Source organism: Nuphar pumila, chromosome 6 (genome assembly GCF_984573655.1).
Source record: "Nuphar pumila chromosome 6, dmNupPumi1.hap1.1, whole genome shotgun sequence".
Lineage (NCBI taxonomy): Eukaryota > Viridiplantae > Streptophyta > Magnoliopsida > Nymphaeales > Nymphaeaceae > Nuphar > Nuphar pumila.
The window spans coordinates 7,387,748-7,412,463 of record NC_143254.1 but is presented as its reverse complement, the minus strand read 5'-3'; the positions used below and the strand labels follow the sequence as shown (position 1 = coordinate 7,412,463).

General features: G+C 37.3%; 2 protein-coding genes across 2 annotated transcripts; both read left to right on the top strand.

The window, feature by feature from the left end:
- Nucleotides 1-405: 405 nt before the first annotated feature.
- On the top strand, nt 406-15,860 carry LOC149833804 (oxysterol-binding protein-related protein 4C-like). The gene is made up of 7 exons (XM_090009860.1): nt 406-453; nt 1,240-1,404; nt 9,477-9,722; nt 12,075-12,171; nt 13,257-13,545; nt 14,422-14,524; nt 15,386-15,860. The coding sequence occupies exons 1-7, from the start codon at nt 451-453 to the stop codon at nt 15,638-15,640; spliced, it is 1,158 nt and encodes a 385-aa protein (XP_089865986.1). The 5' UTR covers nt 406-450; the 3' UTR covers nt 15,641-15,860.
- Nucleotides 15,861-17,765: 1,905 nt separating this feature from the next.
- On the top strand, nt 17,766-24,385 carry LOC149833803 (Plastid-lipid associated protein PAP / fibrillin family protein). Its single transcript, XM_090011030.1, has 4 exons — nt 17,766-18,078; nt 21,446-21,569; nt 22,652-22,831; nt 24,037-24,385. Exons 1-4 carry the CDS (start codon nt 17,839-17,841, stop codon nt 24,225-24,227), a joined length of 735 nt encoding a protein of 244 aa, XP_089867156.1. The 5' UTR covers nt 17,766-17,838; the 3' UTR covers nt 24,228-24,385.
- Nucleotides 24,386-24,716: the final 331 nt, after the last annotated feature.

Here is a 24,716-nt window from a genome sequence, read left to right as displayed (position 1 = left end):
CTTAAACACCAACATGGGATCTATATAATTAATTCTGTAGTTATATAATCAATGCTCACCGCACATCTAGCTTGATGAAGATGTATGGTGGGTCCCACTTTCAGAGTTCCATGGATGGTGGGGATTGAACTATATTCAATTGTTCCGTTGTATACAAAATATGACCTGGTCTGCCCTCTCCAACTAATCAAATTGATGAACTAGTTGCGGTGTGCCGCGTGGCTGGTGAAGGTACAGAATTTAAACCTAGCCCATTCAGCGGAGCGTGGAAGTCATATCAAGATTAGGTGAAGGGTATAAACGATCTTTAAACTTTTTTTATTTAAAATACAAAATCACGGGTCGATTTTTCTCCGTTATATATAGTCGACTCCTTACCTCTCGAAAACCAACGGGACTCTCCAAAAACCGCTCTCTTGCAGAAGCCGTCGTCCCTCCTCTCTCGCGGAAATGGTATTCTTCCCTTCTATTCCCACATAAATCGAGTTCTTTTCTTTCCCAAAACAAGTTTTTCTTTCTTTTATTTTTTTGTTGATTTGAAGTTTGAACGAATCAAACGTTCATTTTCAATTTGTGTGATCGTACCAACCATGAGTTCCGGCACTATAAAGGGAAAAGAAACCAACAAACAGGGAATCATTTTTTCTGCAGAGATATTAATTAGTTGGTTTGTTTTTCCCATATATGCATTCATCTTCATTGTACCACTCTTTCCTTGCATGAGATCCTGGTTTCTAGTTTGGTTTGTCCTTGCCTGAACATGGTGGCATCATTGATGATGGCTAAATGTCAGAGAACCCTCCAATGGGTGTGTAGAGAGATAGATGGTTTAGCTTTGTCACAAGTGGTTTCCTCAGATTTAGATTTCAGAGGCCATGAGAGAAAAAAAAAAGATCTAGAGAGAGAGAGAGAGAGAGAGAGAGAGAGAGAGAGAGAGAGAGAGAGAGAGAGAGAGAGGTCCTGAACCAGCAAGTAGCCATATATATGCATTCCTGCAATCCCATTGCCGGCATTAGTTGCTTCCCACACATGCACCAACTTTCTCTATTCCTTCTAATTTAATGACTTTTAGCAAACCAAAAGAGATGGAGGGGTTGGAGGAGGGAAGGTATTCAGTAGGAGGGCATTTTGGTCATCTGAAAATGAAGGGACATGATCGTATTTTCGTTTTTGGCAAAAAAAAAAAAAAAGACAAGCTATGCTTGACTTGGAAAGCGTTTTTCCATGTTTGGTTAGCAGGTGTTCCAGGGGGAGGGCGACGCGACGACCACCGAGCCCGTGTTGACCGCGCCCGCCACTCTCGAGTCCGACTCAACCGGCGACCACAAGGCACCGGGCATGGTCCCCCGGGTCCTCAGCCTCTTCAAGTCCGTACGCCCAGGGTCCGACCTGACCAAGTTCCAGGCACGTCTCTCGATTTTACCCTAATGCCTCCATGCTTTTTGAAAAATTGACACTCTGTCCCATTGTGAATATTCATGTTTGGGTACGTAGGTGGAATTCAATTCCCTTTCCCTCCAAATGCCTCATTTTCCACTGCTTGTAAGCTCGGGAATTGAATGGCGTCTCAGTCATATGGGAATTGTGATCAGGTGCAATGCCATTGCATACTTTTAGTGTGTTGCTGCAACTCATCACCCACCATCTTTGAGTGATCAGGTACAGTAGCACACTAAAAGTGTTGTGCAATCACATCCCTCCTGATCCTCCCTCGTCCGATGAACTTCCTTCAAGATTTTAATTGTTTAATGGTGCTGTTTGGGTTCTTGGACTCAGGATTCTCATGCCATAAACTTGGATATCAGGCAAAACAATGTGTAAGGTCATCATCTTACAATGAACCTGAGATTTTCGAATCTAAGACCTGGAATTTGAACTCTACTGGGAATTCCAATTCTCGAGTCCAAAGTCCAGATATTCCAAACACGAATTGGATAGATGACTTCGACATGATGAATGGGGTTTGTGGCAATTTCACTCCTTGGTCAGCCTCTGGTCCCACTCTACATCAGTGCCATGATGTGGAGTTCAAATTCTAAAATTTGATTCTGTACACATAGTTCACAAACTGGTTTATAGGCCTGGTTTGCTGTTTGGGGACTCAAGGAAGAGTTGCATGACCACATTCTTAGTTTGATAGTTGATTTTAAGGGTTCATTGATGACCAAGTTCATGAAAAAATGTTTTTGTAGTTAACTGCATTAATAACATTCACTTAAAAAGCAAACTTATATAACAGCTTGGTTTTATAAGAAGGAGCTCTTGAAGCATCTTATTATGATGCATCAACCAGATTTTTTAAGGCTTTAAAATCAACTGCTCATAATCTTCATAAACATTTAAGTGTTCAAGATTCTTTTTTTATAGAAAATACACAATCCAACAGTTGATTCCTAGCCAATTCACCTTGTGAAACACAACTATATTGCTGGATTTGCAAAAAAAATGTATTCAAAATGCTCAGTTCACATGATATATATATTGGCTACTAATGAAAGTAAGGAACTAACGAGTAGAAATCACTTTTTTCTTCAAAACTTTTCATTTTTTTTGTAGATCAATGTTACAGATGTGATCTGTATGGTTTGTTTAGTAGGAAACTTTTTTTGAGCCATGCCAATATGACAAGTAACTAGGTTTTTGAAGGGGGTTCAAAAATCAACGGCCCATGATGTATCAAAATTTCATAACTCAAAAGATCACATTTTTTCATCAAAAAAGCATGATCCAAGGCCTGATTGTTGTTAGCAAACAAGCCATGTTAAACACGTGTGTGGTTAGATTGAGTCATGCAGCTTGCACCTGTGATTTCTAACTCATTAGTTTCTTACCTTTATTAGTAGCAAATATATATATATATATATATATATATATATATATATATATATATATATATATATATATATATATATATATATATATATATATATGAGTAATGCTAGGGTGCTCCAAGAATACATACTCCCACATGCCAGAAATCATTGTATGTTGTACCTTTTCAACTAAACCTTGTGGATGTACTGAACATATTTTATTTGATAGGAATCATGCTTTGGATCATGTTTTTTGGACATAAAAATAAGATTGATTAAGTCATGAAATTTTGATATATTATGAGCCATTGATTTTTAAAGGTCCTAAAAAATATACTTATATGCTATAATCACATGATCAAAAACTTGTTTTCTACTAAACAATGCTTATAGATCATATCTACAGGGTCTGATCAACAAAAAAATGGTTTAGTAAATTTGAAAATCTAAAGTTTCTATCGGGAGCATCTTATCATTACCAACCATATATATATATATATATATATATATATATATATATATATATATATAGAGAGAGAGAGAGAGAGAGAGAGAGAGGTTTTCGACCCTTTTGTGTTTATCGAGCTTGGATAGGGTTTTCAGGTTGTTTTTAAAAAAATCTGACCCTACATATGTGTTCTGCATGATCGATTTACTAGGAAATCACACTTGAAACATGTTTTTTTGAGAAAAAATATTTTTTTAAGCATTGATTATATCTTAAAATTATAGACCATTGATTTTTTAATCTTATAAAAACCTAACTTGGTGTTGAAATCGGACGATCCAAAAGTCGATTCCTACAAAATCAAGCATGTAGATCGCATCTGTATGGTCAGATTTTAGAAAATATATAAACAATCTTTCTAAAGCTCGATAGGCATGCAGTAGGCACAAAAAAGCGTTAGACACCCCTCTCTCTCTCTCTCTCTCTCTCTCTCTCTCTATATATATATATATATATATATATATATATATATATATATATATATATATATGGTAGCTGCCTAGCACTTTTTGAGCCTACCAACAGTAAATAGGTATTTTCAGGTTGTTTTTCGCAAATCTAACCTTGCAGGTGTGTTCGGCATCATTGATTTAGTAGGAATGACATTTGGATCATTAAAAAAATATGACTTTTTAATCATTGGATATTTTTTAAATTATAGACCGTTGATTTTTAAATCTTATAAAAACCTACCTGCATGACTGAATTGGACGATCTAAGAGTCGATTCCTACAAAATCAAGCATGTAGATCTCATTTGTATGATTTGATTTAAAAAAAAATAGAAAAACTCTTTCAATGCCTGATAGGCTGGCAGTAGGTACGAAACAGAGTAAACAACTACTGCCTACTATATAGAGAGAGACTTATGTGTGGGTGCTAAATGAGTTTTTCAGGTTTTTTCATTTTATTTTCAAATTCTAACCTTTTAGATGTGATCCATGTATTTGATTTTATATGGATCAACTCTTGAAGTGTTTGATTCTAACACATGGGTGGGTTTTATAAGGTTCTTTATAAATTTTTTAGGCTCCAAATTTCATTTTTTTCATCGAAAGCACATTACCTAGGTATAGATTCCTTGTAAATCGACCATGTCCAACACATTTATGGGGTCAAAACTGCAAAAAAAAAATACCGAAAGAGCAGAAAAACCCATTTAGCATGTATCATTTAGCACCTACCCATCTCTCTCTCTCTCTCTCTCTCTCTATATATATATATATAGATAGATAGATAGATAGAAAGAGAGAGAGAGAGAGTAGAGTGTAGGTGCTTATGATACATGCTTGATGGTTTTTTCAAGTTGTTTTATTTTATTTTTTAATTTTGACCGTACAGATGTGATCTATATACTTGATTTTATAAGGATTAGCTCTTGAAGTGTTTGATTCTGACACATGTGGGTTTTTACAAGGTTCAAAAAATCAATGGTCCAAAATATTTGTAAAATTTTGAGGCTCCAAATATCATTTTTTTCATCGAAAACACATGACCCAGGTGTGGATCCCTCACAAGTCGACCATGCCCAACACATTTATGGGGTCAAAACTGCAAAAAAAAATACTAGAAGAGCAGAAAAACTCATTTAGCACGTATCTTTTAGCACCTACCCATCTCTCTCTCTCTCTCTCTCTCTCTCTATAGAGTAGAGTGTAGGTGCTTATGATATGTGCTTATGGGTTTTCGGGTCTTTTCATTTTATTTTTAAATTCTGACCTTACAGATGTGATCTATGTACTTGATTTTATAGGGATTAGCTCTTGAAGTGTTCAATTCTAACACACTGTCCAAAATATTTGTAAAAATTTGAGGTTCCAAATATCATTTTTTTTTATCAAAAACACATGATACAGGTGTGGATTCCTCATAAATCGACCATGCCCAACACACTTATAGGGTCAAAACTGCAAAAAAACATTTAAAGAGCAGAAAAACACATCAAACATGTATCACCAGCACTTAATGTTCAAGCACCTATATATATTACAAGGGTGAAAACATGTAGGATCTAGGGTGGGCACGTGCCCACCCTGACTCGAGAATCCCCAAAAGCGGATTCGAGCCAGGGATGTGCAATGGGTCCCAACCCATGTGTTAATACATTAATGTTTAATTGGATATAGTGGCCACCTTGGCCAAGGCTAGATTTTGATTTATTTTTTTCTAAATAACATGAATGTTTAATTAGGGTTTGAGTGTTTTTTGTCAATTAGCATTAAGGATGACTCATGAATAATAAATGCATGAGTTTGGTTAGAATATTAGGAGTTTTTTCTCACATAGCATAAATCCATGTTTTTTTAAGATTTAGTGTATTTATTTGGATTTTTTAAATGACATGAATATGTAATTAGGGTCCGAAGGTTTTTTTGTGCTCTTTTTCTTTTCAATTATCATTAAGGATGATTTCATTAATGAATGCTTTATTTTGGTTATAAAACCCTTTTTTTTTACTTTTGTTAGGATTTAAGTTTTTTATTTTGGTTTTTCAAATTCCATGATTATTTAATTAGAATTTCTAGGTATTTTTTAGATTTTGTTTTCAATCAACATTAAACATGGTTTTATGAACACATGTTTATTTTAATTAGAAATTTAGGTTTTTTTTAATTAACATAACTATGTTTGTTAGGATTTATGATTTTGATTTTGTTATTTTAAAATAGCATAAATGTTTAGTTATGATTTTAGGGGTTTTGTGTGTGTTTTTTTTCAATTACCATTAGGTATCAATCCATCAATAATGAATGCTTGATTTTTGCTAGAATATTAGCAAATTTTTTATCAATACGAATTTTGCTAGGATTTAGGTTTTTGATTTATGTTATTCAATTGACATGAATGTTTAATTAGGGTTTAATTAAGGGTTATCTGTTTTTTTAATTAACAATTATTATCATTTTATGCTTGATTTCTACTAGGCTTTTAGGTGTTTTTTTTGTGTAATTTGTTTTAGTCTTTGTATAGCTATACTTTTATGGAGGTGGCTTGATCATCCAATTATTTTTGCAATGTAGACATTTGATTTTATGAAGGTAAGCTTTAAAATAACTATTTATTTTTTAAAAATATATTGTTAATATAGTTTATCATTTGTGCCCACCACGGTTTAGATTCTTGGCTCTACTACCCTTATAGTCACTGGAATATGAGCATTTTCAATACTTTTTTTTTGTGAATCCAATCATATGGATGTCCTTGGCATGGTGAATTTGCTAGGAATCAACATTGGATCTTGTATTTTTTTATGAAAAATGTGATTTTTAAATACTTGAATATTTATGAAGATTAGCCATTGATTTTAAAGTCTCAAAAAAGTCTCGTTTATGCATCAAAATCGGATGATTCAAGAGCAGATTTTTATAAAACCAAGCATGCAGATCACATCCATATGGTTAGATTCAAGAGAAAAGAACAAAAAATCGATGAAAATCGTGCATTTCCAGTTCTCATATTCTACTGACTATATATATATATATATATATATATATATATATATATATATATATATATATATATATATATATATATATATATATAGAGAGAGAGAGAGAGAGAGAGAGAGAGAGAGAGAGAGAGAGATTTGTGTGTGTGTGTTTTGTTGGGCCAAGGTAAAAGCCTTCCGTCACTTACCTTACATTACCAGTCCAGTTGGTAAAACCCTTGAGATTTTCACTGCATACCAAGGAGTACATCCAGTATCTCGAGAAACATGAGTTTTTTCTTAGTTTCTTGCATTGTCTTTTGGAGTGTGGACCAGGTCAGAGGCACTTCTGAAGGTAATTCGATAGCACCGTGGTTGATACCATTCATCTACAAGATTAACGGCCTCCCAAACACAAGGTTTTGGGTTTATTTCTTTCCATCCATTTTGTATGCTCTGGATAACTTTCGTCTCGAGCATCAATGGCTCTGAAAATTTGTGAGACCCATCTAAGATAGAAAGAACACAGTCAGTGTGCTTGGGTTGTTCATCCTGTGGATGAACAGTACCCTCCCAAAAGAGAAGCGTACACATTTGCGTCACTTATTATTATCATTTTACTTAATTTGACTGAGATTTAACTTGAGTCAATGCTCAGTGATTAGCGTAAGTCTCAGTTTGCCCGTTCCCCGTTCCCCCACCCCGCCCCGCCCCGCCCCGCCCCGCAACAAAAAGTAGGAGCTGTCAATGCACGTTTCCTTGTGGTGGGACGTTGCAGGTTCAAAACCCAGTGGTACTTTGGGTCTGCCTAATCCCAGGTTGCCTTTAAAAAAGTTGTGACTCTCTCTCTCTCTTCAGTCTGTGGGTTGCTTTTCATATCTCTCAGGAATGGTTTTGGAACTGTTAGACTTTAGGGTTCCCAATATATTCCAATTCAACTTCTATTATTTTCTCACATTTTCCTTTCAATAGTTTCTCATGTGGATGCACCATCAAGATTTTCTCCCATTTCCAACCCATCACTACGAATGCCCTGTGGCTTCCCATTCATAACTGGATTTGAATGGAGCAGAAAGCAATTGGGTTGTTCCAATTTGCTTCCCCTCTTTGTCTAGAGAAATGAAATGACAGTTAGCAGTGAGAGCCAAACTTGACCATATATTTTCCTAGTGGTGGGCCCATCTATTATCCTGTCTAGGTTGGTGTGGGTCCCACAGTCTGTCATAAGGACATGATAAAACTGCAAACTTTATCACCATCTCTGTTTGATTGTACAAAAGGACATGTGACTCAAGTCCCAATACTCTGCAGAAACACAGTGACAACCAAACCCCAAAAATCCTTATCGGATAATATGTTTTGGCCGTGATGTGCATTGTGAAACCGTGTCACAGACAAGACCAAACCTGTGTAGCTTAGAGAATCACAAGGCCCTTGTCTTGAAAGGTTCGTTAGTAGGGGGGTATCAACGGGTCGGATCTGGTTTGGACTTAAGTCCATATCTGGATCTGACTTTGATGTGCAGGTATTGGATTCAGACTCGGGTCTGATCGGGTCCTTCAAAAAAAAAGGCTCCTATAACAATTACATGAACCAGACCCGATCTATACCCTGTAAAATGAAATGCCTTTTTTATATTGAAAAGTCACAGGTCTTAATCAAAACTCGGGTCCCGGGTCTGGTATGAAAGTTCACAAATTACCTGGCTCCATGTGCTAATTGCACCCTTTGATCTGGCTCATTTTTTAATCTGAGTTCCTTCTTTATCACCAAACCCTGATCCTATAAGGTTTGTTACAGGTCAGGTATCGGTCAAACCAACCCATTGATACCCCCTATTAGTGAGAATTCTAGTTCAGGCCTAGTCAAGGTTGCCAGGAAAGGAAACGAGAAACGTGTTGGGAAACGGAAAGGGGAAACGAGACTTTCTAAGTTCATGTGAAACGGAAAACATGTATATATACATACATATACATTACTTTTATATTAATATTATGATAAATAGTAAGAATTAGTACTTTTGTTACAAAGTATATGATTGTATTGATTATAATGAAAGTAATTAAAATTTTGGACAACACATATATATATATCTCAACTTTTCAGTGAAAAGAAATGTTATTTAAGTAAAACTTAAAAAAAAATATAAGAAAACATGTTTTTCAAACCAGGGAAATGAGTTTCCCATATAAAGTAAGTAGGTTTCCCATGTGATGTGAAACAAGTTTTTCACTTGATGTGAAACAAGTTTTTCATGCATTTTTAGGAGTTTCTGGTTTTGAAAACGTTTTCCCAACAAATAAGTTTCTCACATGGAAGTGGAGTTTCTGGTAACCTTCTATTTATCAACTAGGCAAATTTAGAAACAAAACTGTTTTTACAATAAGCACCAAACAATGGCTATCTTGGTCTCGCCATCATCCACATGAATGTGTATTAATGGTTTCACCAAGTTTATGTCAATAATGCCAATTGGATGGATCCTTCACATGCCAAAGGTGTTTGAACATTTTTATTGCCACCAATTTGCTAAAATTGAATAATTCTGTTGTTTCACATAATGCAGATTAATTGTAGTTTTTTCTTTTTGAAAGAATGATGTAAATTGCAAATTAATTTATAGGCATATGATGCTTAAGTCCTTTGGTTGTGTCTACTTGAAACCAATCCTAAGTACCCTTTATGTATTTCCAATTCATGATTGTTTTGGACTTTTAACAAAACTGCAGCTTCCTCCAACATTCAACATGCCAAAGTCTCACCTCCAGTCATATGGAGAATGCGTGTACTGCATTGGTGAAGACCTTCTGGGCAGGTGTGTTGAAGGAAAGAGCAGCTTAGAGAGATTCTTTGGGGTTGTTGCTTGGTGCATCTCTACCACTAGGCCGGTTGCGTTTGGCATGGCTCCTTACAACCCAATCCTTGGAGAAACTCATCATGTCACCAGGGGAAACCTCAATGTCTTGCTGGAGCAGGTGAGTGCCAATTTTTGACTCATCAGTTTCCGTTGTGTACGTATTTTTTGCGTATTTGAGGGGATTTTTAGGGTAGTTCGACTGCTCTTGTCAAAAACGAAAAGAAATCACATGAGAATTGGAATCTTAGGGGGATGTTTGCTTTGGTCATAAGTGGAGATGAACAGTCACTGCTGAGAAAGTAGAAGTTGTGATTGTTGGTCACAAGGTCAATTTTGTGACCAACTTTCACAACATTCAATTCAGAAGGCAATTACACTTTTCTCAATGTTTCATTAACCTTGACAAAGTTTTGTTATCATGATTTACAATCACAAGATCTTGAGAAAATTCAAGAACCATAAGGCATTGCAAGCATGCCCTCATCAGATGCAAAATCACATGATTTAGAATCTCGTGTGTTTTCTTTTCTCATGTTTGTTTAGCCAAAAGAAAAGGAATCCGATTTGCTGAAAACAACGGAAAAAAGAAAATAAGGGGGAGGAGCCCTGCGCGGTGGGGCTCGTCCTTTTGACCAGTAGATCTCCATGCAGGTTTTCAACAAATGCACCAAGTTAGAATTATTAGCAAAAACACGTTTGTGTAGAAATTAAATGCTAAATTGGCTGGATTGGAATAATTTTTATTTTCTTCTTGGGCTTGGGTCTCCATCAATTTTTCAATAGCTTCTCTCTCTCTCTCTCTCTCTATCTATCTATCTCTCTCTCTCTCTCTCTATATATATATATATATATAATATACTGTGTATAGTTTTTTTTATTTACATGGAGAAATCACCTCCAAGATCAGAGACCTAACGGCGCTGGCTCTGCCTGCCGGACTGTTTATTACTTGTGAAATATTTAAAAAAAATTTTTTAGAGCAAGAAAACTACATTTTTGGTTTTCCTCACATTACCAAATTTAAGTTGATTTTATGCAAGGGCAGTTACAGTCATTGTATGCAACCGATCATCTCTCCACCACGTAACTCAGCAACCGTGGAATATATTGAAAGTGGGGCCCTCCATTAAATGAGATGTGTGGTGGCGATGGAATAAGGTCATATACAATATAACCGTTAACTCGTGATATTTTCTAGAATAAACAAGTCTCTTATTCTTTGACAAGAGCGCGGCCCAGCTGTGCAACCCACCTTCTGCTTGATTAAAAGAACCTAATTAAAACTCATGAGAGAAAACAAAGTTTTAGGCAATACTGAAGCAATTGTTCTCTCTCTCTCTCTCTCTCTCTCTCTCTCTCTCTCTCTCTCACCTAAGGTTTTAGGCAATATCAAGAGAAAAGCAACTGATAAGTACGTGTTCGGATGTTTTCTTAATGACCCAAATAGTTAGTTTTTGTTTCTCATAAACAAGAAGATTTTTCAATTTAAAAATAGTTGTTCTACTCGGGAGAATAATGGTATTTCATAGAATATCAGAAGATATGGCAATGCTCCTCACATACTGGCTCACCCAATTTTTATTGAATTTGAAAGTATTTCTAATGATTTTACCCTTCCGCTATCTAACACAATTCTACTTTTGCTGTCAAAACTGAGAGACATTGAATGCTATAAATCATGTAGTGCTACTAATAAGCTGCAATAAAAGTGAAACCCAAATGTGAGAAGGAGAAACCAATGGGTGCACCACTCATCTGGTAGGGGCAGTTAGTGCACGTCACCTTGTGTTGGAATGTTGCAAGTTCAAAACCCAACTGTAACTGGTGGGGTCAGCCTAACCCCAGATTGCCTATCAAAAAAATGTGCCAAGGGGAAGTGAGCAAATCCGTTTCAATCATCCCTATCTTCGTACCCCTCTTTGGGATTTCATTGATGTAAGTTGTTTCGATCAAATCTGACTCCATAGATGTGATGCACTTCATTCATTTGGTAAAGATCATCATTTAAATCAGTGAAATCTGAATTGTGTGCCGGTTTTTTTGGCAATTCAAAAATCAATGGTTGACAAAGCACAAAATTTTGATTTAAAAAAAATCAAAATTTTCATCAAAAAATATGATCTGAATCCACCAGAATCCATCTGCAAGGATAGATTTTATAAAAGCAACTTGCATCACAAGATTCAAGAGAGGTACCAAGATGGAGGATGACATAGGGCATGAGTGGGAACCCAACTGGAAAGTGAGTGAGATGATCACTATTATCTCTTAGAAATCCAATATCGTGTTCAAACTTCAAAGACTATCAGGGAATTGGCTTGGTATTCCATGCTCTAAATTTGACTGAAGTTAAAGAACAAAGAAAACAGAAGAAGAAAGATGAAGGAGAAGATCACCCTGAAGATGAAAGTTTTGATACCTATTAGTCTTTCCTTTTGATAAAGCCCTTTTGTTTGGTTATTGATGGCAGGTCTCACATCATCCACCGGTGTCAGCCCTTCATGCAACAGATGATAAGAGGGGCATTGAATTGATTTGGTGCCATACTCCTGTCCCAAGATTCACCGGTATGAATTTGCCAACTTTGAAACAGAATGCCTGGTATCGGCTGAAATAACGTCTCTTTGGCCATCTTTCTGTCTCTTTTATTTAAGACAATAGGCTGCGCACTAAAAATAATGCACCACAGATGACTTATACTTGATCAGGTTATGTTCTCTAGGTTGCATAACTGTATCCCTGTGAAAAACAAATAATGGACTGAATAAAAATAAAACCAGAACTTCGGCAGGAGAAGACAAAAACACCGATCTACGCAGTTCAGGCAAAGACCTGCATTCACGGGAAAATGACCCTTAGTGGCGGTCAGCTGAAAGCCTTTTTTTCGCCGATAAATTAGCGGTGGTCATTCTTTTTTTTTTTATTTAATACATCGATGAACGAGCATCGATGCTCGTTCAAGGAAAACCCGTTCGACCTTACAGGTTATATATATATATATATATATATAGAGAGAGAGAGAGAGAGAGAGAGAGAGAGAGTTTGGGCAGGTGCTAAATGAGTTTTTCAAGGTTTTTTTATTTTATTTTTAAATTCTGACCGTACAAATGTGATATATCTTCTTGATTTTACAGGAATAAGCTCTTGAAATGTGGGTGGGTTTTTATGAGGTTCAAAAAATCAACGGACCAAAATCTTTGTAAATTTTTGAGGCTCCAAATATCATGTTTTTCATCAAAAATACATGATTCAGGTGTGGATTCCTCGTAAATCGACCATGTAACACATTTATGTGGTTGAAACTGCAAAAAAAACACCAGAAAACCCGTTTAGCACGTATCAATTTTTCCCCTACTCATCTCTCTCTCTCTCTCTCTCTCTCTCTCTCTCTATATATATATATATATATATATATATATATATATATATATATATATATATGGGAACCCGCAGTTGAGCGTATTCAAAGCATTTTAATGTGTGAAAGTTTTTAGAAATTTGGTATCCAAACTTTTCTAAAATTGCCAACCTGAATGTTGCTTAAATCACTCCAATGCATGCTTCTAACCAGAGAAGAGACTTTTGACACGTGCACAATGGATGAAGGTGCTAAAAACTCTCTTTGGGCTTTTTTTTTTGTCCTGTTTTACAGGTGCAGCAGTTGAAGGTGCAATTCAGGGTAAAAGGCAACTAAAGCTTTTGAATTATGATGAGACTTATGAGATGAGCTGTCCCAAACTCGTGATCAGATTTCTGCCAATTCCGGTAGTCGAATGGGTCGGGAATGTAATGGTTCGGTGCCTGGACTCTGGTTTGGAGGCCACTCTAGTCTTCAAGGGACAGTCTATCTTGGGCTTTGGAGGAAACAGAGGTATAAAAGGACAGATTGTTGATTTATTGACAAAGAGGTTGATCTACGAGCTCGATGGTCACTGGGACAAGTAAGTTACATCTTAAACCATGCAAACAAACATTACATTAGGCACGGACAAATAGATTACAACTGCATGCTTAATATGAGAGATGATTTCATTGAAGGATACAAATTCGGCAATGAACTATTTATCTCAAACATAATTCTCAAAAAGTACAGAATTTAACGTCCAGATCACACTGAGTCTCATTCTAGGGTCCCCATTAGCTTTACGGTGGCAAAAGTCAGGGCATGTTTGGAATCTAGGAACTGGGATAGGAGTTAATGCGTTTTGCAAAAAGTTGGTCAAACTACCACCTTGTGGCTGTTTGAAAACTGGTAGCTGGGATGGGAGTTAATGGATTTGGGATGTTAAGTGGCATTGTATTTACACTAAAGCATGGAATTGACAGCTACCACCTCCTGAAATGCCACTTCCCATCCCAGCTTATAGTATTTGCCATATCCTGCATCTTCACCTTTTGCCACACTAGAATATTAAACAAACGCATGTCATTATGTACATTTTAACGTGTTACATGGGTGTCTTTAATTTTGAACCCGCTTCGATCCATTACCTGATTCAAATACCTTTTTAGTTTTGTAATTTCCTCTTTTCTGTCGGTTAGGGTTTTGTATTCTTGGTCGTATATATTACCACCTTTTTTTGGAGTTGGGTTCAGTTGTGTTTGGGGATTAGGGTTTGAGAGCTTTATATCTCGCCATTGTATTTCCTCTTTGTTAATCCTTCTCCTGTGGATGTAAGTCTGAGTGCCTAACTATGTAAAGTCTCGTATATTCACTTGTTTTCTTCTTCCCTATCTTGTGGTTTGCTTCATGTTTGTTCATGGTTTGCATAACACAATGAAGGGACTGAATGCTTTCATTCTATCGTAACTTGCAGGGTGGTAATCAAGAAGGAAGTAAAGACTGGCAAAGTCTCTACTCTGTACGAAGCAAAGAAAGCTTTAGCCGCATTGAAAACTCCCGTGGTCAAGGACACAAAGGTACTAATTAAATTTTAAAACCATGCTAAATAATACTTGGGGACCATACATATGCCAGGACTAATTAGTCTCAAGTGGAGCACAAAAGTTAGCTTCAAAGGTCAGCATGAGCTCCAACCCAGATCCAATAAATATTGTTCAATACTGGTAAACTATATCTAAATTTAACTTTGGATCTGAAATGTGTGTGGTTTCCCATATCTGAATCCAGGTTCAGATATGCCATGAAATCAGATCAGGGTCAGAATAATCAAAATAAGGTGTAAACCAACACGTGGTCTTTTCCCACAGAAAACAAAAGATTTGACCCGTTTCATAGAAGCTACTATCAAATCCCATTTTGGTGATCCAACCACATCCAACCTGTTTGCTTCCCTAAGTGAGTCAGAACTGGTGAACCAGATTGTGTCTAAGTAGCCATCGAGACAGGATCCGATAGAGCCATGCTGCAAGGCATGAGATCATTTGACGTTCATGGAGATGTAGAGGTCAACTCATTCAAGCATTTTTTTTTCATGAAGAACGGGTAGTCGCGCTGGCTATGCCTGCTGTACGTAGTCGCTTTTCTGCTGGTGTAAACCCATGGCACATCCCTTGTCCTCGGGAGTCACCTTGCTTCGGCACAAGGGACATAATGCCCTTGCCCCTTCTTATATTTAAAGGGCTGATGCCCATGGGAATGGAACCCTAGTAGCCAAGGCCCCCTGCCACTACACCGAACGCCTTGGGGATATCCAAGTCTCTTCTTGACTCTTATAAATTCATAGTCAGTTTCAGTAGGCCTTACTTTGATCCAAACAAGTTTTTGGTGCCACATCTCTCTCTCTCTCTCTGATACCTGAATCATTGATGAGCATGCAGGGGTTGTTGCCAAGCGAGTCATCCTTGGTCTGGGCTGAAGTGACCCAAGGAATATTGAACAACGATTGGGACAGGGCTAAAGAAGCTAAGAAGAGGATTGAGGAAAGGGAGAGAAAGTTGCACAGAGAAAGAACGTCTAAAGGGATCTCATGGTCACCCAAGTACTTCAATGTAGTGAGGACAAAGGACAATGAGTGGGAATGCTCACCAAAGCAAACCTTGGTTCCTGCTGCACCTATTGTAATTTCACTATGATTGAAAGGAAAGATAAAAAACAAAAAGAAAAGATAAAAAAAACTGTTAGCTAGCTTCCCTGCACTAATTGCTTTTGCAGATTAATGCCACTAGTGTGGCTTGTGCATAAAACACAGAACCCTTTCATTTTGAGCTCATTAACACAAAAGCTTAATTGTATGTTTTATGCCAACAAATTTAAAAACAAGAAAAGACACAAAATACTTTATTTATCACTAAATCCAAATGCCAAAAAGTAGAAATGCTTTGTTTAGACAAGGCTGCTTGTTCTAGTTCTCAGTATTAACTGCTACCAATTTCTTGCTTTCAAAAAAAAAAACTACTACCAATTTCTTGTAAATGCTAAAGCCTTCACATAACCTCGTTTAACAACTAAAACAATCTCCTTTGTTACCAATAGGCCAATAGGCAGGGTATCTCATTGGAGGTCATACGTAGCTCTACCATCCTGAATTCTAAAAGAGGACTGCTTACAGCAGGACCGTCCCCACATCGGTAAGGTAATGTATCGGCAATCAAAAGGCTAGGCAAATAAACAAGATTTTAATGCCAACAATATATATATATATAGGAAAAGAGGACCGTTCAATAAAAATCAATGCCCCACAATATTTTGCATTATAAAATTTTGAATGCATTGTGAGCAGTTTATTCTTCATGTTTAGGAAAGCATGCCTATGTCATAAAGTCTGTGTAAAGCATATTTCTTACTAAATAAGTTATAAAGAACAAAATATATGAGGTCTGATGGATGAGATGCTCAAGGAGGAGAGTCGTCTCGTTGGTTGTAGATTTTGAATCTTCTGTTGATTGGACTCTCTCTCTCTCTCTCTCTCTCTCTCTCTCTCTATATATATATATATATATATATATATATATATATATATATATATATATATATATATATATATATATATATATATATATATATATATATATATATATATATATATATATATATAATCAAACCTACAAAATCAACACAATGCTAAATGAAACATGTTATTAGATTTTCAGTGTTTTTTCAAAATTCTGACCGTACAAATGTGATCTATATGCTTGCTTTTATAGGAACTGCTTCTTGGGTCATTTGATCCCCACGGATAGGTTTTTATAATGTTTCAAAAATCAATGGCTTACAATTTTTATAAATTTCTAATGCTCTAAATACTATTTTTTCATCCAAAATGCATGATCCAAGTATTGATTTCTAGTAAGTCAATCCTGCTGAAAACATCTATGGGGTTAGAATTTCGAGAAAAAAATATGAAAATCCATTAACATGTTTAATTTAGTACCGTGTCCATTTTGTAGGTTTTCATTTTCCTATCTTTTAACTTTGAACAGTCATTCCAGTAACTGATATGCCTTCTGTCAAACCAGTATTGGGTCCTGTATACTTCAGGAGTTGCATTTTTGTCTAGATATTATGCATCTAACTTAAAGTCAAGTGATTACATTTTACTTGACTTTGACTAGATCATGTGTGAAGCCAATCGGGATCTAATTCTGTTAAGTTGTGAATGAAGCTTTACCTATGATCCATAGTTGTATTTTTAAATTAAAAAGTGTAGGGATGTGAAGGGTTAATATTAGATCTGGCTAATTGGATGTTGGCTAAATGGATTTATATTTAAATTTGGATTTGGATGGTGAAAATCTGATATCAAATTCGATTTTTTACATGTATTAGGATCCGAATACCCAACTTTGTTTGTAAAAATCAAAACCAAAACCATATCCACATCCACATCCGCATATAATTGGATATGGTTTTAGCTTACCAAATCCGAATAAACAGTGTTTGATTTGATCAGATACCGGATCAAATCCGATCCGTTGACATTCCTGAAAAAAAGTCTGCTTGTAACATTCAACCTGGATCATTCGTTGTGCCGAATCATGAGCACCACGAGAGGACTAAAAATTCAAATTAGGATCCGGATCCACATACCTACATTATGTGCACCGCGAGGTCCACAACCCGACATGATCGAGTGATCAAAGATTGGTGAGACCCGTCCATCTCAAGATGGATGGCTAATACTAGGGTTTCTGCAATGTGTCGGAGATGAACCAAGAGCCACCTCAGAAAAGACTGCAATTTTTTTCCTTGCCCTATATCCCTCACACGAGTGACGGCACGTGCGAGTGTTGCACCTCACTTGAGAGAGAGAGTGTGTGTGAGAGAAACTTCCATGGCTTCCATCTCCATCTTCTCCACGCTTAGTGGTTTAAAAATGCTGAAACCCCAAACCCCGAATCATCTCCACCGTCCATCTATGGCACCGCCGTCATCATCAATCTGCTACCTCCCTCCTAACTTCCACCAGCGAAGGATTGGCCGGAAAATTATGGCAACGTCTGCAATCCCGGCAGCATCACCACCAGAGACACGTCCAGCACCCGACGAACTCATCTCCAAAATTCTCTCGAGGGTAAGAAATAGAACAAAAGAAAAAGGAGAAGAAAAGAAGCAATTTTCCTTACTGAATTGCAAAACTTGACTTAATTTTCACCTCCCCACTTTTGTTAACGAGTGTGATATTCATCATAAAAATTGAAATTGGGAGCTTGATCACATAAAATGCAATGGAAGATTGAAAACTTGTGTTTCTTTGAAGCAGAATCACCAATTGTATGAGCCACCACTGTTCTGTTCATCTTCGAACTATGTGATTTTTCTATTCTGATGCAGCTTCTGATTAGGGGGATGTGGGCAATGTGTTGTTTCTTTATATATGGCTTGTACCATCTGTGATTAATTAGTTAACTGATAGTCATTGTTTTGCATTGGTTTTCTTGAGATAAACTGATTCTTGAGATTCTATGGAAGTGTGAAGGGGGAATTAAGTGAAATGTGGCTGAAAGATTATGAGAATTCGGTTTTGATAACCAAAGAATGTGGGCTGCTGAAATGTCTGACTCTGATGAGGCTGGGGCGACACGGTTTTGAGGAACCATGTTCAAATTTTAATTTGGAAGGTGTTCGTTTCTTATCCCGTTCGTTTACTGAATGTCCAGTATTTTAGTTTTTGATTAAACTGTTTGTGATGAACCCATTTACTTTTCATGGTTTATCACTTTATCTTTCATTCCAATGGTCCTTGTGCTGTTCAACTATTTTCCAGAGCATGTACAGTGTCATCCTGAATTCTCTCATGTTATGATGAGAATCTACAATGGCTCTTTGAACATCATAATTTGCATGGAATCTCTTCTTGATGATGTGACTGTTAAAACCATTTCGAGTTAGATCTAGAGGCACTGAATTGGTACACACTCTTTGAGTGCTTCCACATATGGAGTGAAAGATTGAACATGGGATTTTTTAATTTAGTCCGAGACTTTTGGGTTTTAACTTGAATTCCCCTTGGGCTTTCACCTTTCAAGGATTGTTATCCAAGTTTGATGCCACATGTCTTACTCATGTCCACAGTCAGCCAATCCTTCGACCATCCTCACACCCAGAAGCTCCTAGTTATATTTTCTTGCACGGTAGCATGTAGTGTGTGGTCCTTAATTACAAGAAACTTGAAGCTCTGCCTCTATTTTTGGGTTGTGCCACATAAGTAGGAGAGCAACCCTGCACCTTTGCGTTTTTAAGCAATGTGTGGTCTCAGATTCCATATTTCTCGATATGGATTTTCCAGACATGAATATTGTTGCTCGTCCAGGAATCACAGTTAGATAGTAATTCTTGTTACTGATGGAGTTTTCTCATAAACATGCCGGTGCTGCAGATGGTTGTATTTTGTAATTTAAGAAAAACAGGATAATAGAACTTATGAGTCTGCTGCTATTGTTATCCCTACATTTTGGCACTCTATGGTAGAGGGGAAAGCATAACATTTCATGTGGTATGTGGATCACAAATATATATGATGCAGAAGATGCCTGTAAATTAATATCAAAGAATACAACAACAACAACAACAACTACGCCTTCATCCCAAAACAATTGGGGTTGGCGATATGACCCAAAAAAGAAAATCATTCTGGGTCTTCCACATGAATCCTTCTCTTCCAATCATTTCTATCCAATGCCATGTCCTCGGTGAGCTAATGGATGTTATTTTTTATGGCTAGAAAAGCTAAATAGCATTATGTTAAACATGCTCCATTTAGAGCATTGAACGTGGCCAAGTCCTCTGGTGAAAAACTATTCATGTTAATGCTAGGGTTGGGCAACTGCTCAGCCCGGTGCTTAATTGGATGGGCCAACCAGCCCATCAAGAGACTGCAGCTTGGCCAAGACTGTCAAAGGGCTGGGCTGGGCTGGAGCTCAAACCTTGGCGCGGTGGGGGGGGGGGGGGGTGTATCCTGATGCATGCATGCTGCCTCCCTTTTTTATAAGGAAAATCCCCTGGCCAGGCCAGGCCCTATGTCACATGGATAATTGGATAATGATGCGGGAACATGACATGATGTAGATACACTTCGTACGATACATTAATTTTCAAAAATTAGGGTACAGGGACATGACCGTACATATGCATAGATGTCTGTATGTTTTAAAAAACAATCTTAAGTCACTATAGCTAGGTGTAAGAAGATGAATTCTTGAATCAACACCAAACGAAGCTTCAAATAGCTCCAACCAAAATACCGAAATAAGGATCACACACAAGAACCACAAGGGTTCATACACCAATACCCAAAAAAGGGTATACAAGAGAGAGAGAAAAAAAAAATATGTATTTATTGAATGGGTAAAACACCCTTCAAAAGCTTAGATTACAAGGGGGTAATACCCCATATTTATAATACATGAGGGAGAAGAAAGGAGGGAGTTGTTGGGCTCCCAACGGCGACTCTCACTTTATGCTTTTTTGACTTTGGTCAAAAAAGCATAAAGTCCCATTATGTCCAAAATCAAACTAAAAAGTAAAGAAAACCTCAAGAGACTAACCTAATCTTAACTAAACTATATAACTAAACTAAAAACTAAAAAACTATGAGATTACATATTATGTTACATTATTTAACACTAGGAACATTGAACAATGAAACTAGGTTGAAACTGGAATGTGATGTAATTGATGACAAATTTTATAAGAAAAAGAACTCAGGTGAATATAAAATAAGTAATATGACAATGTTGACTCTTGTGAAACTTGTTTGACTGTGGCCATGAAGTATCTGAATGTCATGTCGTGTTGAGACGGGATACTTATGCTAAATGAAGTGTCCGTGTGACATAGGCCAGGCCCATAAATGAATGGTGTCCCTGACCCATCAGTGTACTGCAGCTCATCCAAGATAGCCCATCAAAGGGCTGCAACACTGAAGCTCAAAACCCTTGCCCTAATTCTGCCCACCTTTTGTAAAAATGCCTGGCCAGGCCTAGCCGAGACCAAAATACCAGCCTAAGTGAACCAGGCTACAAGTGTCCTGTGGGCAGCCCAGCCTTAGTTAATGCCAGATCTCATCTCTTGTTATAGACTAGTTGGCCTTCACATCTCTTTGCTTTCAATGATGTGAAAGTGTTTCTGTTGCATTGTAATTGATATTTTAATAACTAATGAAAATGACATATTAGATCCAAGCATAATTGCATATACATGTTCTCCTAGTCCTATATTACTTCTGGTAGATATCAGATGTCAATAGTCCAGGTTGCTTACCAGCACGATAATAACAAGCAAACAGAAATAAGAGAATATGTTTAGTAATAAATACAGATCCATGGAAGGGATATTTGACCTAAATTTGTTTTAAAGTGCTCTCTCTCTCTCTCTCTCTCTCTCTCTCTCTCTCTCTCTCATTCATGTACATTCTTGTGGTTCTTAATTTCATAATTTAGGTGATGAAAACTGATAGAGGTGTTTTATTGAGCAAAGAAGAGCATAGAGAGGTGGCTGAAGTGGCTCAAGAATTGGGGAATTTCTGTGTTGCTGAGCCTGTCAAGTCTCCACTTATTTTTGGAGGTCAATCCTATGGCTTTATTCTGGCCTTCTTTTTTCTGATATTTGACATTTCACTTCATTTTATTCAGCATTTCATTTTAAAAATGCCTTTTTTGGTTGGACCAAGCCAACCAGTTATTTTGGAAATCTTTTAGCTTCTCTTTTTTTCCCTTAAACTTGATGCTGCCTTTTTGTTTCGTCTTTTTATGCTGCATTAGTATTTTATTTCGTATATCATGTATGCCTATTTGTGTTTATTTATAAGATGAAGCTTCAAGGATATAGTACTGCATAAGATTTTCTTAGACATATGGGAGAGAGAGAGAGAGTTGACCTTTACCTGGATTCTCTGGAGAAACTAATCACCAAGAGGAAAACTGGCACCCTTTTTTTGTCATATTCACCTTTGCAAATAATAAATGGGGGATAATCACATTTTCACTAAATTTTGTCATAATACACATCTACAACTGTCATTTTTTTTTGTTATTTCTAGGTGTTGATGATGGAATGATTAAAGTTTCTTTGGAGATCTTGTGTTCAAACCTATTGCTTGCCAATAAAGTTATTAACACTTGGATGATTTGGTTGTCTTGGTCGAATCTTTGTATACAATGGGGTGACAATTCAACCAACTCTTGAATAATTTGGAAGGTTAACTGAACTTGATAGGTTTAATTAGCTCATGTTGGACCTGACTGTTTTACCAAGTTTGCGGTCAAGTTGGGCACAAGTCAAGCAAGTCTGCATCAAAGTTCAAGCCTATGAATCCCAAGCATCGTCAAAGTGGGGATTCTGGACTGGGCCCAGGTTCTCCATGAACTATGTATTTTAGTATGTTATAACTTGAGCAAGTAGCCCACAAGGGCTCTGCTCATTCCATGAAGTTAGATCTGGGTGTGCTCCCCGGTGGGCAAGGGGGACCTGCTGTTTTTACACCAATGAGCCCGCGAGTGAATGTGGTTTTTCCCCGGTTGTCCAAAAGAAAAAACTTTAGCATGTAATTTTCTGTTCGGTTCCTAAATCACGCAGGCATCTTAGTCTGCTTTTGCATCTTTACCGTGTATGTATGACTAAAATCTTTGTATTCTTCAATTCCTCAGAATGGGATGTTGTGTACTGTTCAAACCCAACATCACCTGGAGGTGGTTACCGGAGCTCGCTAGGACGCCTTGTGTTCAAGGCAAATGAAATGGTACAGACTGTTGAAGCTCCTGATATTGTCCGAAACAGAGTGGCATTTTCTGCATTTGGTTTTATTGATGGTGTTGTCTCCTTGAAAGGTAATTGCACAAAGATGCATTTTTTGGCTTCAATTTCTAATTTGTATTTGTTTTACTTTTCTCTTCCATTACAGAAATCACGCTTGTGAATTCAATTATTAATGTGCAACCAGTAGAAAATGTTCTTCTCTGGTCATAGCATGCTATATGTTTGGAGGATTGCCATTTGTAGATCCAAGTTTTTTCTGTTTTGTTTTTCTTAAACCAATAAGGGTAACTGTATTGGATGTTTTGAGGCTAAAACTGTACCTCGTATCTTACAGAGTTACTCTAGTCAGCTAACTCAGTGATCAATCTTAGCCCTAGCCGGTATCCATGTGACATAACCCCAGGCCATTCAAGAATAGGAGATTCGTCCAACTTGGCATGATGCAAGGTCATTATTTAACTAATTTTCATCCCAAGAACTCTATGAAAGAATTAGATGGAGATCAAGTCAAGAAGTTGGTGACAAGTGTAGGTGCTTATTGCAACTTATCCCAACCGAGGGTTCAGTTGTCCCCAAAAATCTGGATTGGAGCTTTGCTCAATCCCTATAGAGTTCAATTTCCACCCAAGTAGGGCATGTAAAACACCCAACTCGTTGTGCTGCAGACTTTTATGTCCATAGTCATGAACAACTTGACATGAGCTGATGAGTCACCAACAAGCAGCTTGAGCTGCTAAGCTTATTGGAAGTCCATAGAATTGAGTTTAATCTTTTGCAACAGTGACCCAGGCATGACAATTAGGGGTGTCAACGGGCCTGGTTTACCCGGACCCGACCCGAACCAAACCCTATAGGGTCCGGGTATGATGATAAATAAGAAGGCCCAGGTCCGGACCCGAAGGTCCAATTAATACATGCACCAGGGTATAGTTTGTGAAATTTTATACCAGACCCGGACCCAACCCAAGTTCCGATTAAGACACACAAGTTTTCAATGTAAAAATGATAAAAAAATATGGTTTTACCGGGTATGGTCCGGGTTTAGTTCATGTAGTTCTTATCGGGTTTGAGTATGGTTTTTCTTATAGTGGACCCGATTAGATCTGTGTCTGGACCCAATACCATCCCCGAAAAGCTGGTCCAAGACTGGTTCCACCTGGGTCCGATCCAAACCTGACCCGACCCGACCCGCTGACACCCCTAATGACAATAGGTAAGGATTGCTTTATATTGGGTTATAATTGTACATTGTCTTGAATTGTGACTTGTGATTCAGGTAAGTTGATTGTACTGGATGAAAGATGGATTCAAGTTATTTTTGAAGCTCCCAAACTAAAGGTGGGCCCACTGGAGTTCCAATATGGGGGTGAGAGTGAGGTCAAGCTGCAAATCACTTATATAGATGAGAAGGTTAGGCTGGGGAAAGGATCTAGAGGCTCCTTGTTCGTCTTTGAGAGGATCAAATGAATATCTGTAGCAGAAATGTATGCCCATTTCTCTTCTGTACTATAATTTTCTTTCTAAAAGCCTTTTTGTTTTCTTGTGCATTGTTGGATACTTTTGAATCTTTCACTTTTTTTGTAACAGTCTGATAATAAAGAATAAAGGATGATAAATGTTTTTTATATTACTTAGGTTAGATTTTATGTATGTATTTTTCATTCATCTCTTTTTGCACATATTTTATGCATTCTTCTTTTTATATATTATATATATATAAGCTCACCGGAGCTGAGCTGAGCACCATGTGTTCAGGCTCGACTCATTTTAAGCTAAACGAGTTGCTGTTGGCTCGGAATCGCCAGCTATACGAACCGATCATGAACGAGTTCGAGACGAGCCGAGTTGCGAGCTGCTCTGTTTGTTTTCCAGCCCTGGATGGAACCATTTGAGAAATCCTGCCTTGTTGTATAGGCTTGTTCACATGTAGGTTCGTCTCCCACTGAGTATGCAGGT

Bases quoted from the DNA above. Each gene is read 5' to 3' on its own strand.
- LOC149833804 (XM_090009860.1), top strand. The intron at 9,723-12,074 runs GTGAGTGCCAAT...TATTGATGGCAG, and splicing joins TCAATGTCTTGCTGGAGCAG to GTCTCACATCATCCACCGGT. The intron at 14,525-15,385 runs GTACTAATTAAA...ATGAGCATGCAG, and splicing joins CCGTGGTCAAGGACACAAAG to GGGTTGTTGCCAAGCGAGTC.
- LOC149833803 (XM_090011030.1), top strand. From the start codon at position 17,839: ATGGCTTCCATCTCCATCTTCTCCACGCTTAGTGGTTTAAAAATGCTG. The intron at 21,570-22,651 runs GTCAATCCTATG...TCAATTCCTCAG, and splicing joins GTCTCCACTTATTTTTGGAG to AATGGGATGTTGTGTACTGT. The intron at 22,832-24,036 runs GTAATTGCACAA...CTTGTGATTCAG, and splicing joins TGGTGTTGTCTCCTTGAAAG to GTAAGTTGATTGTACTGGAT.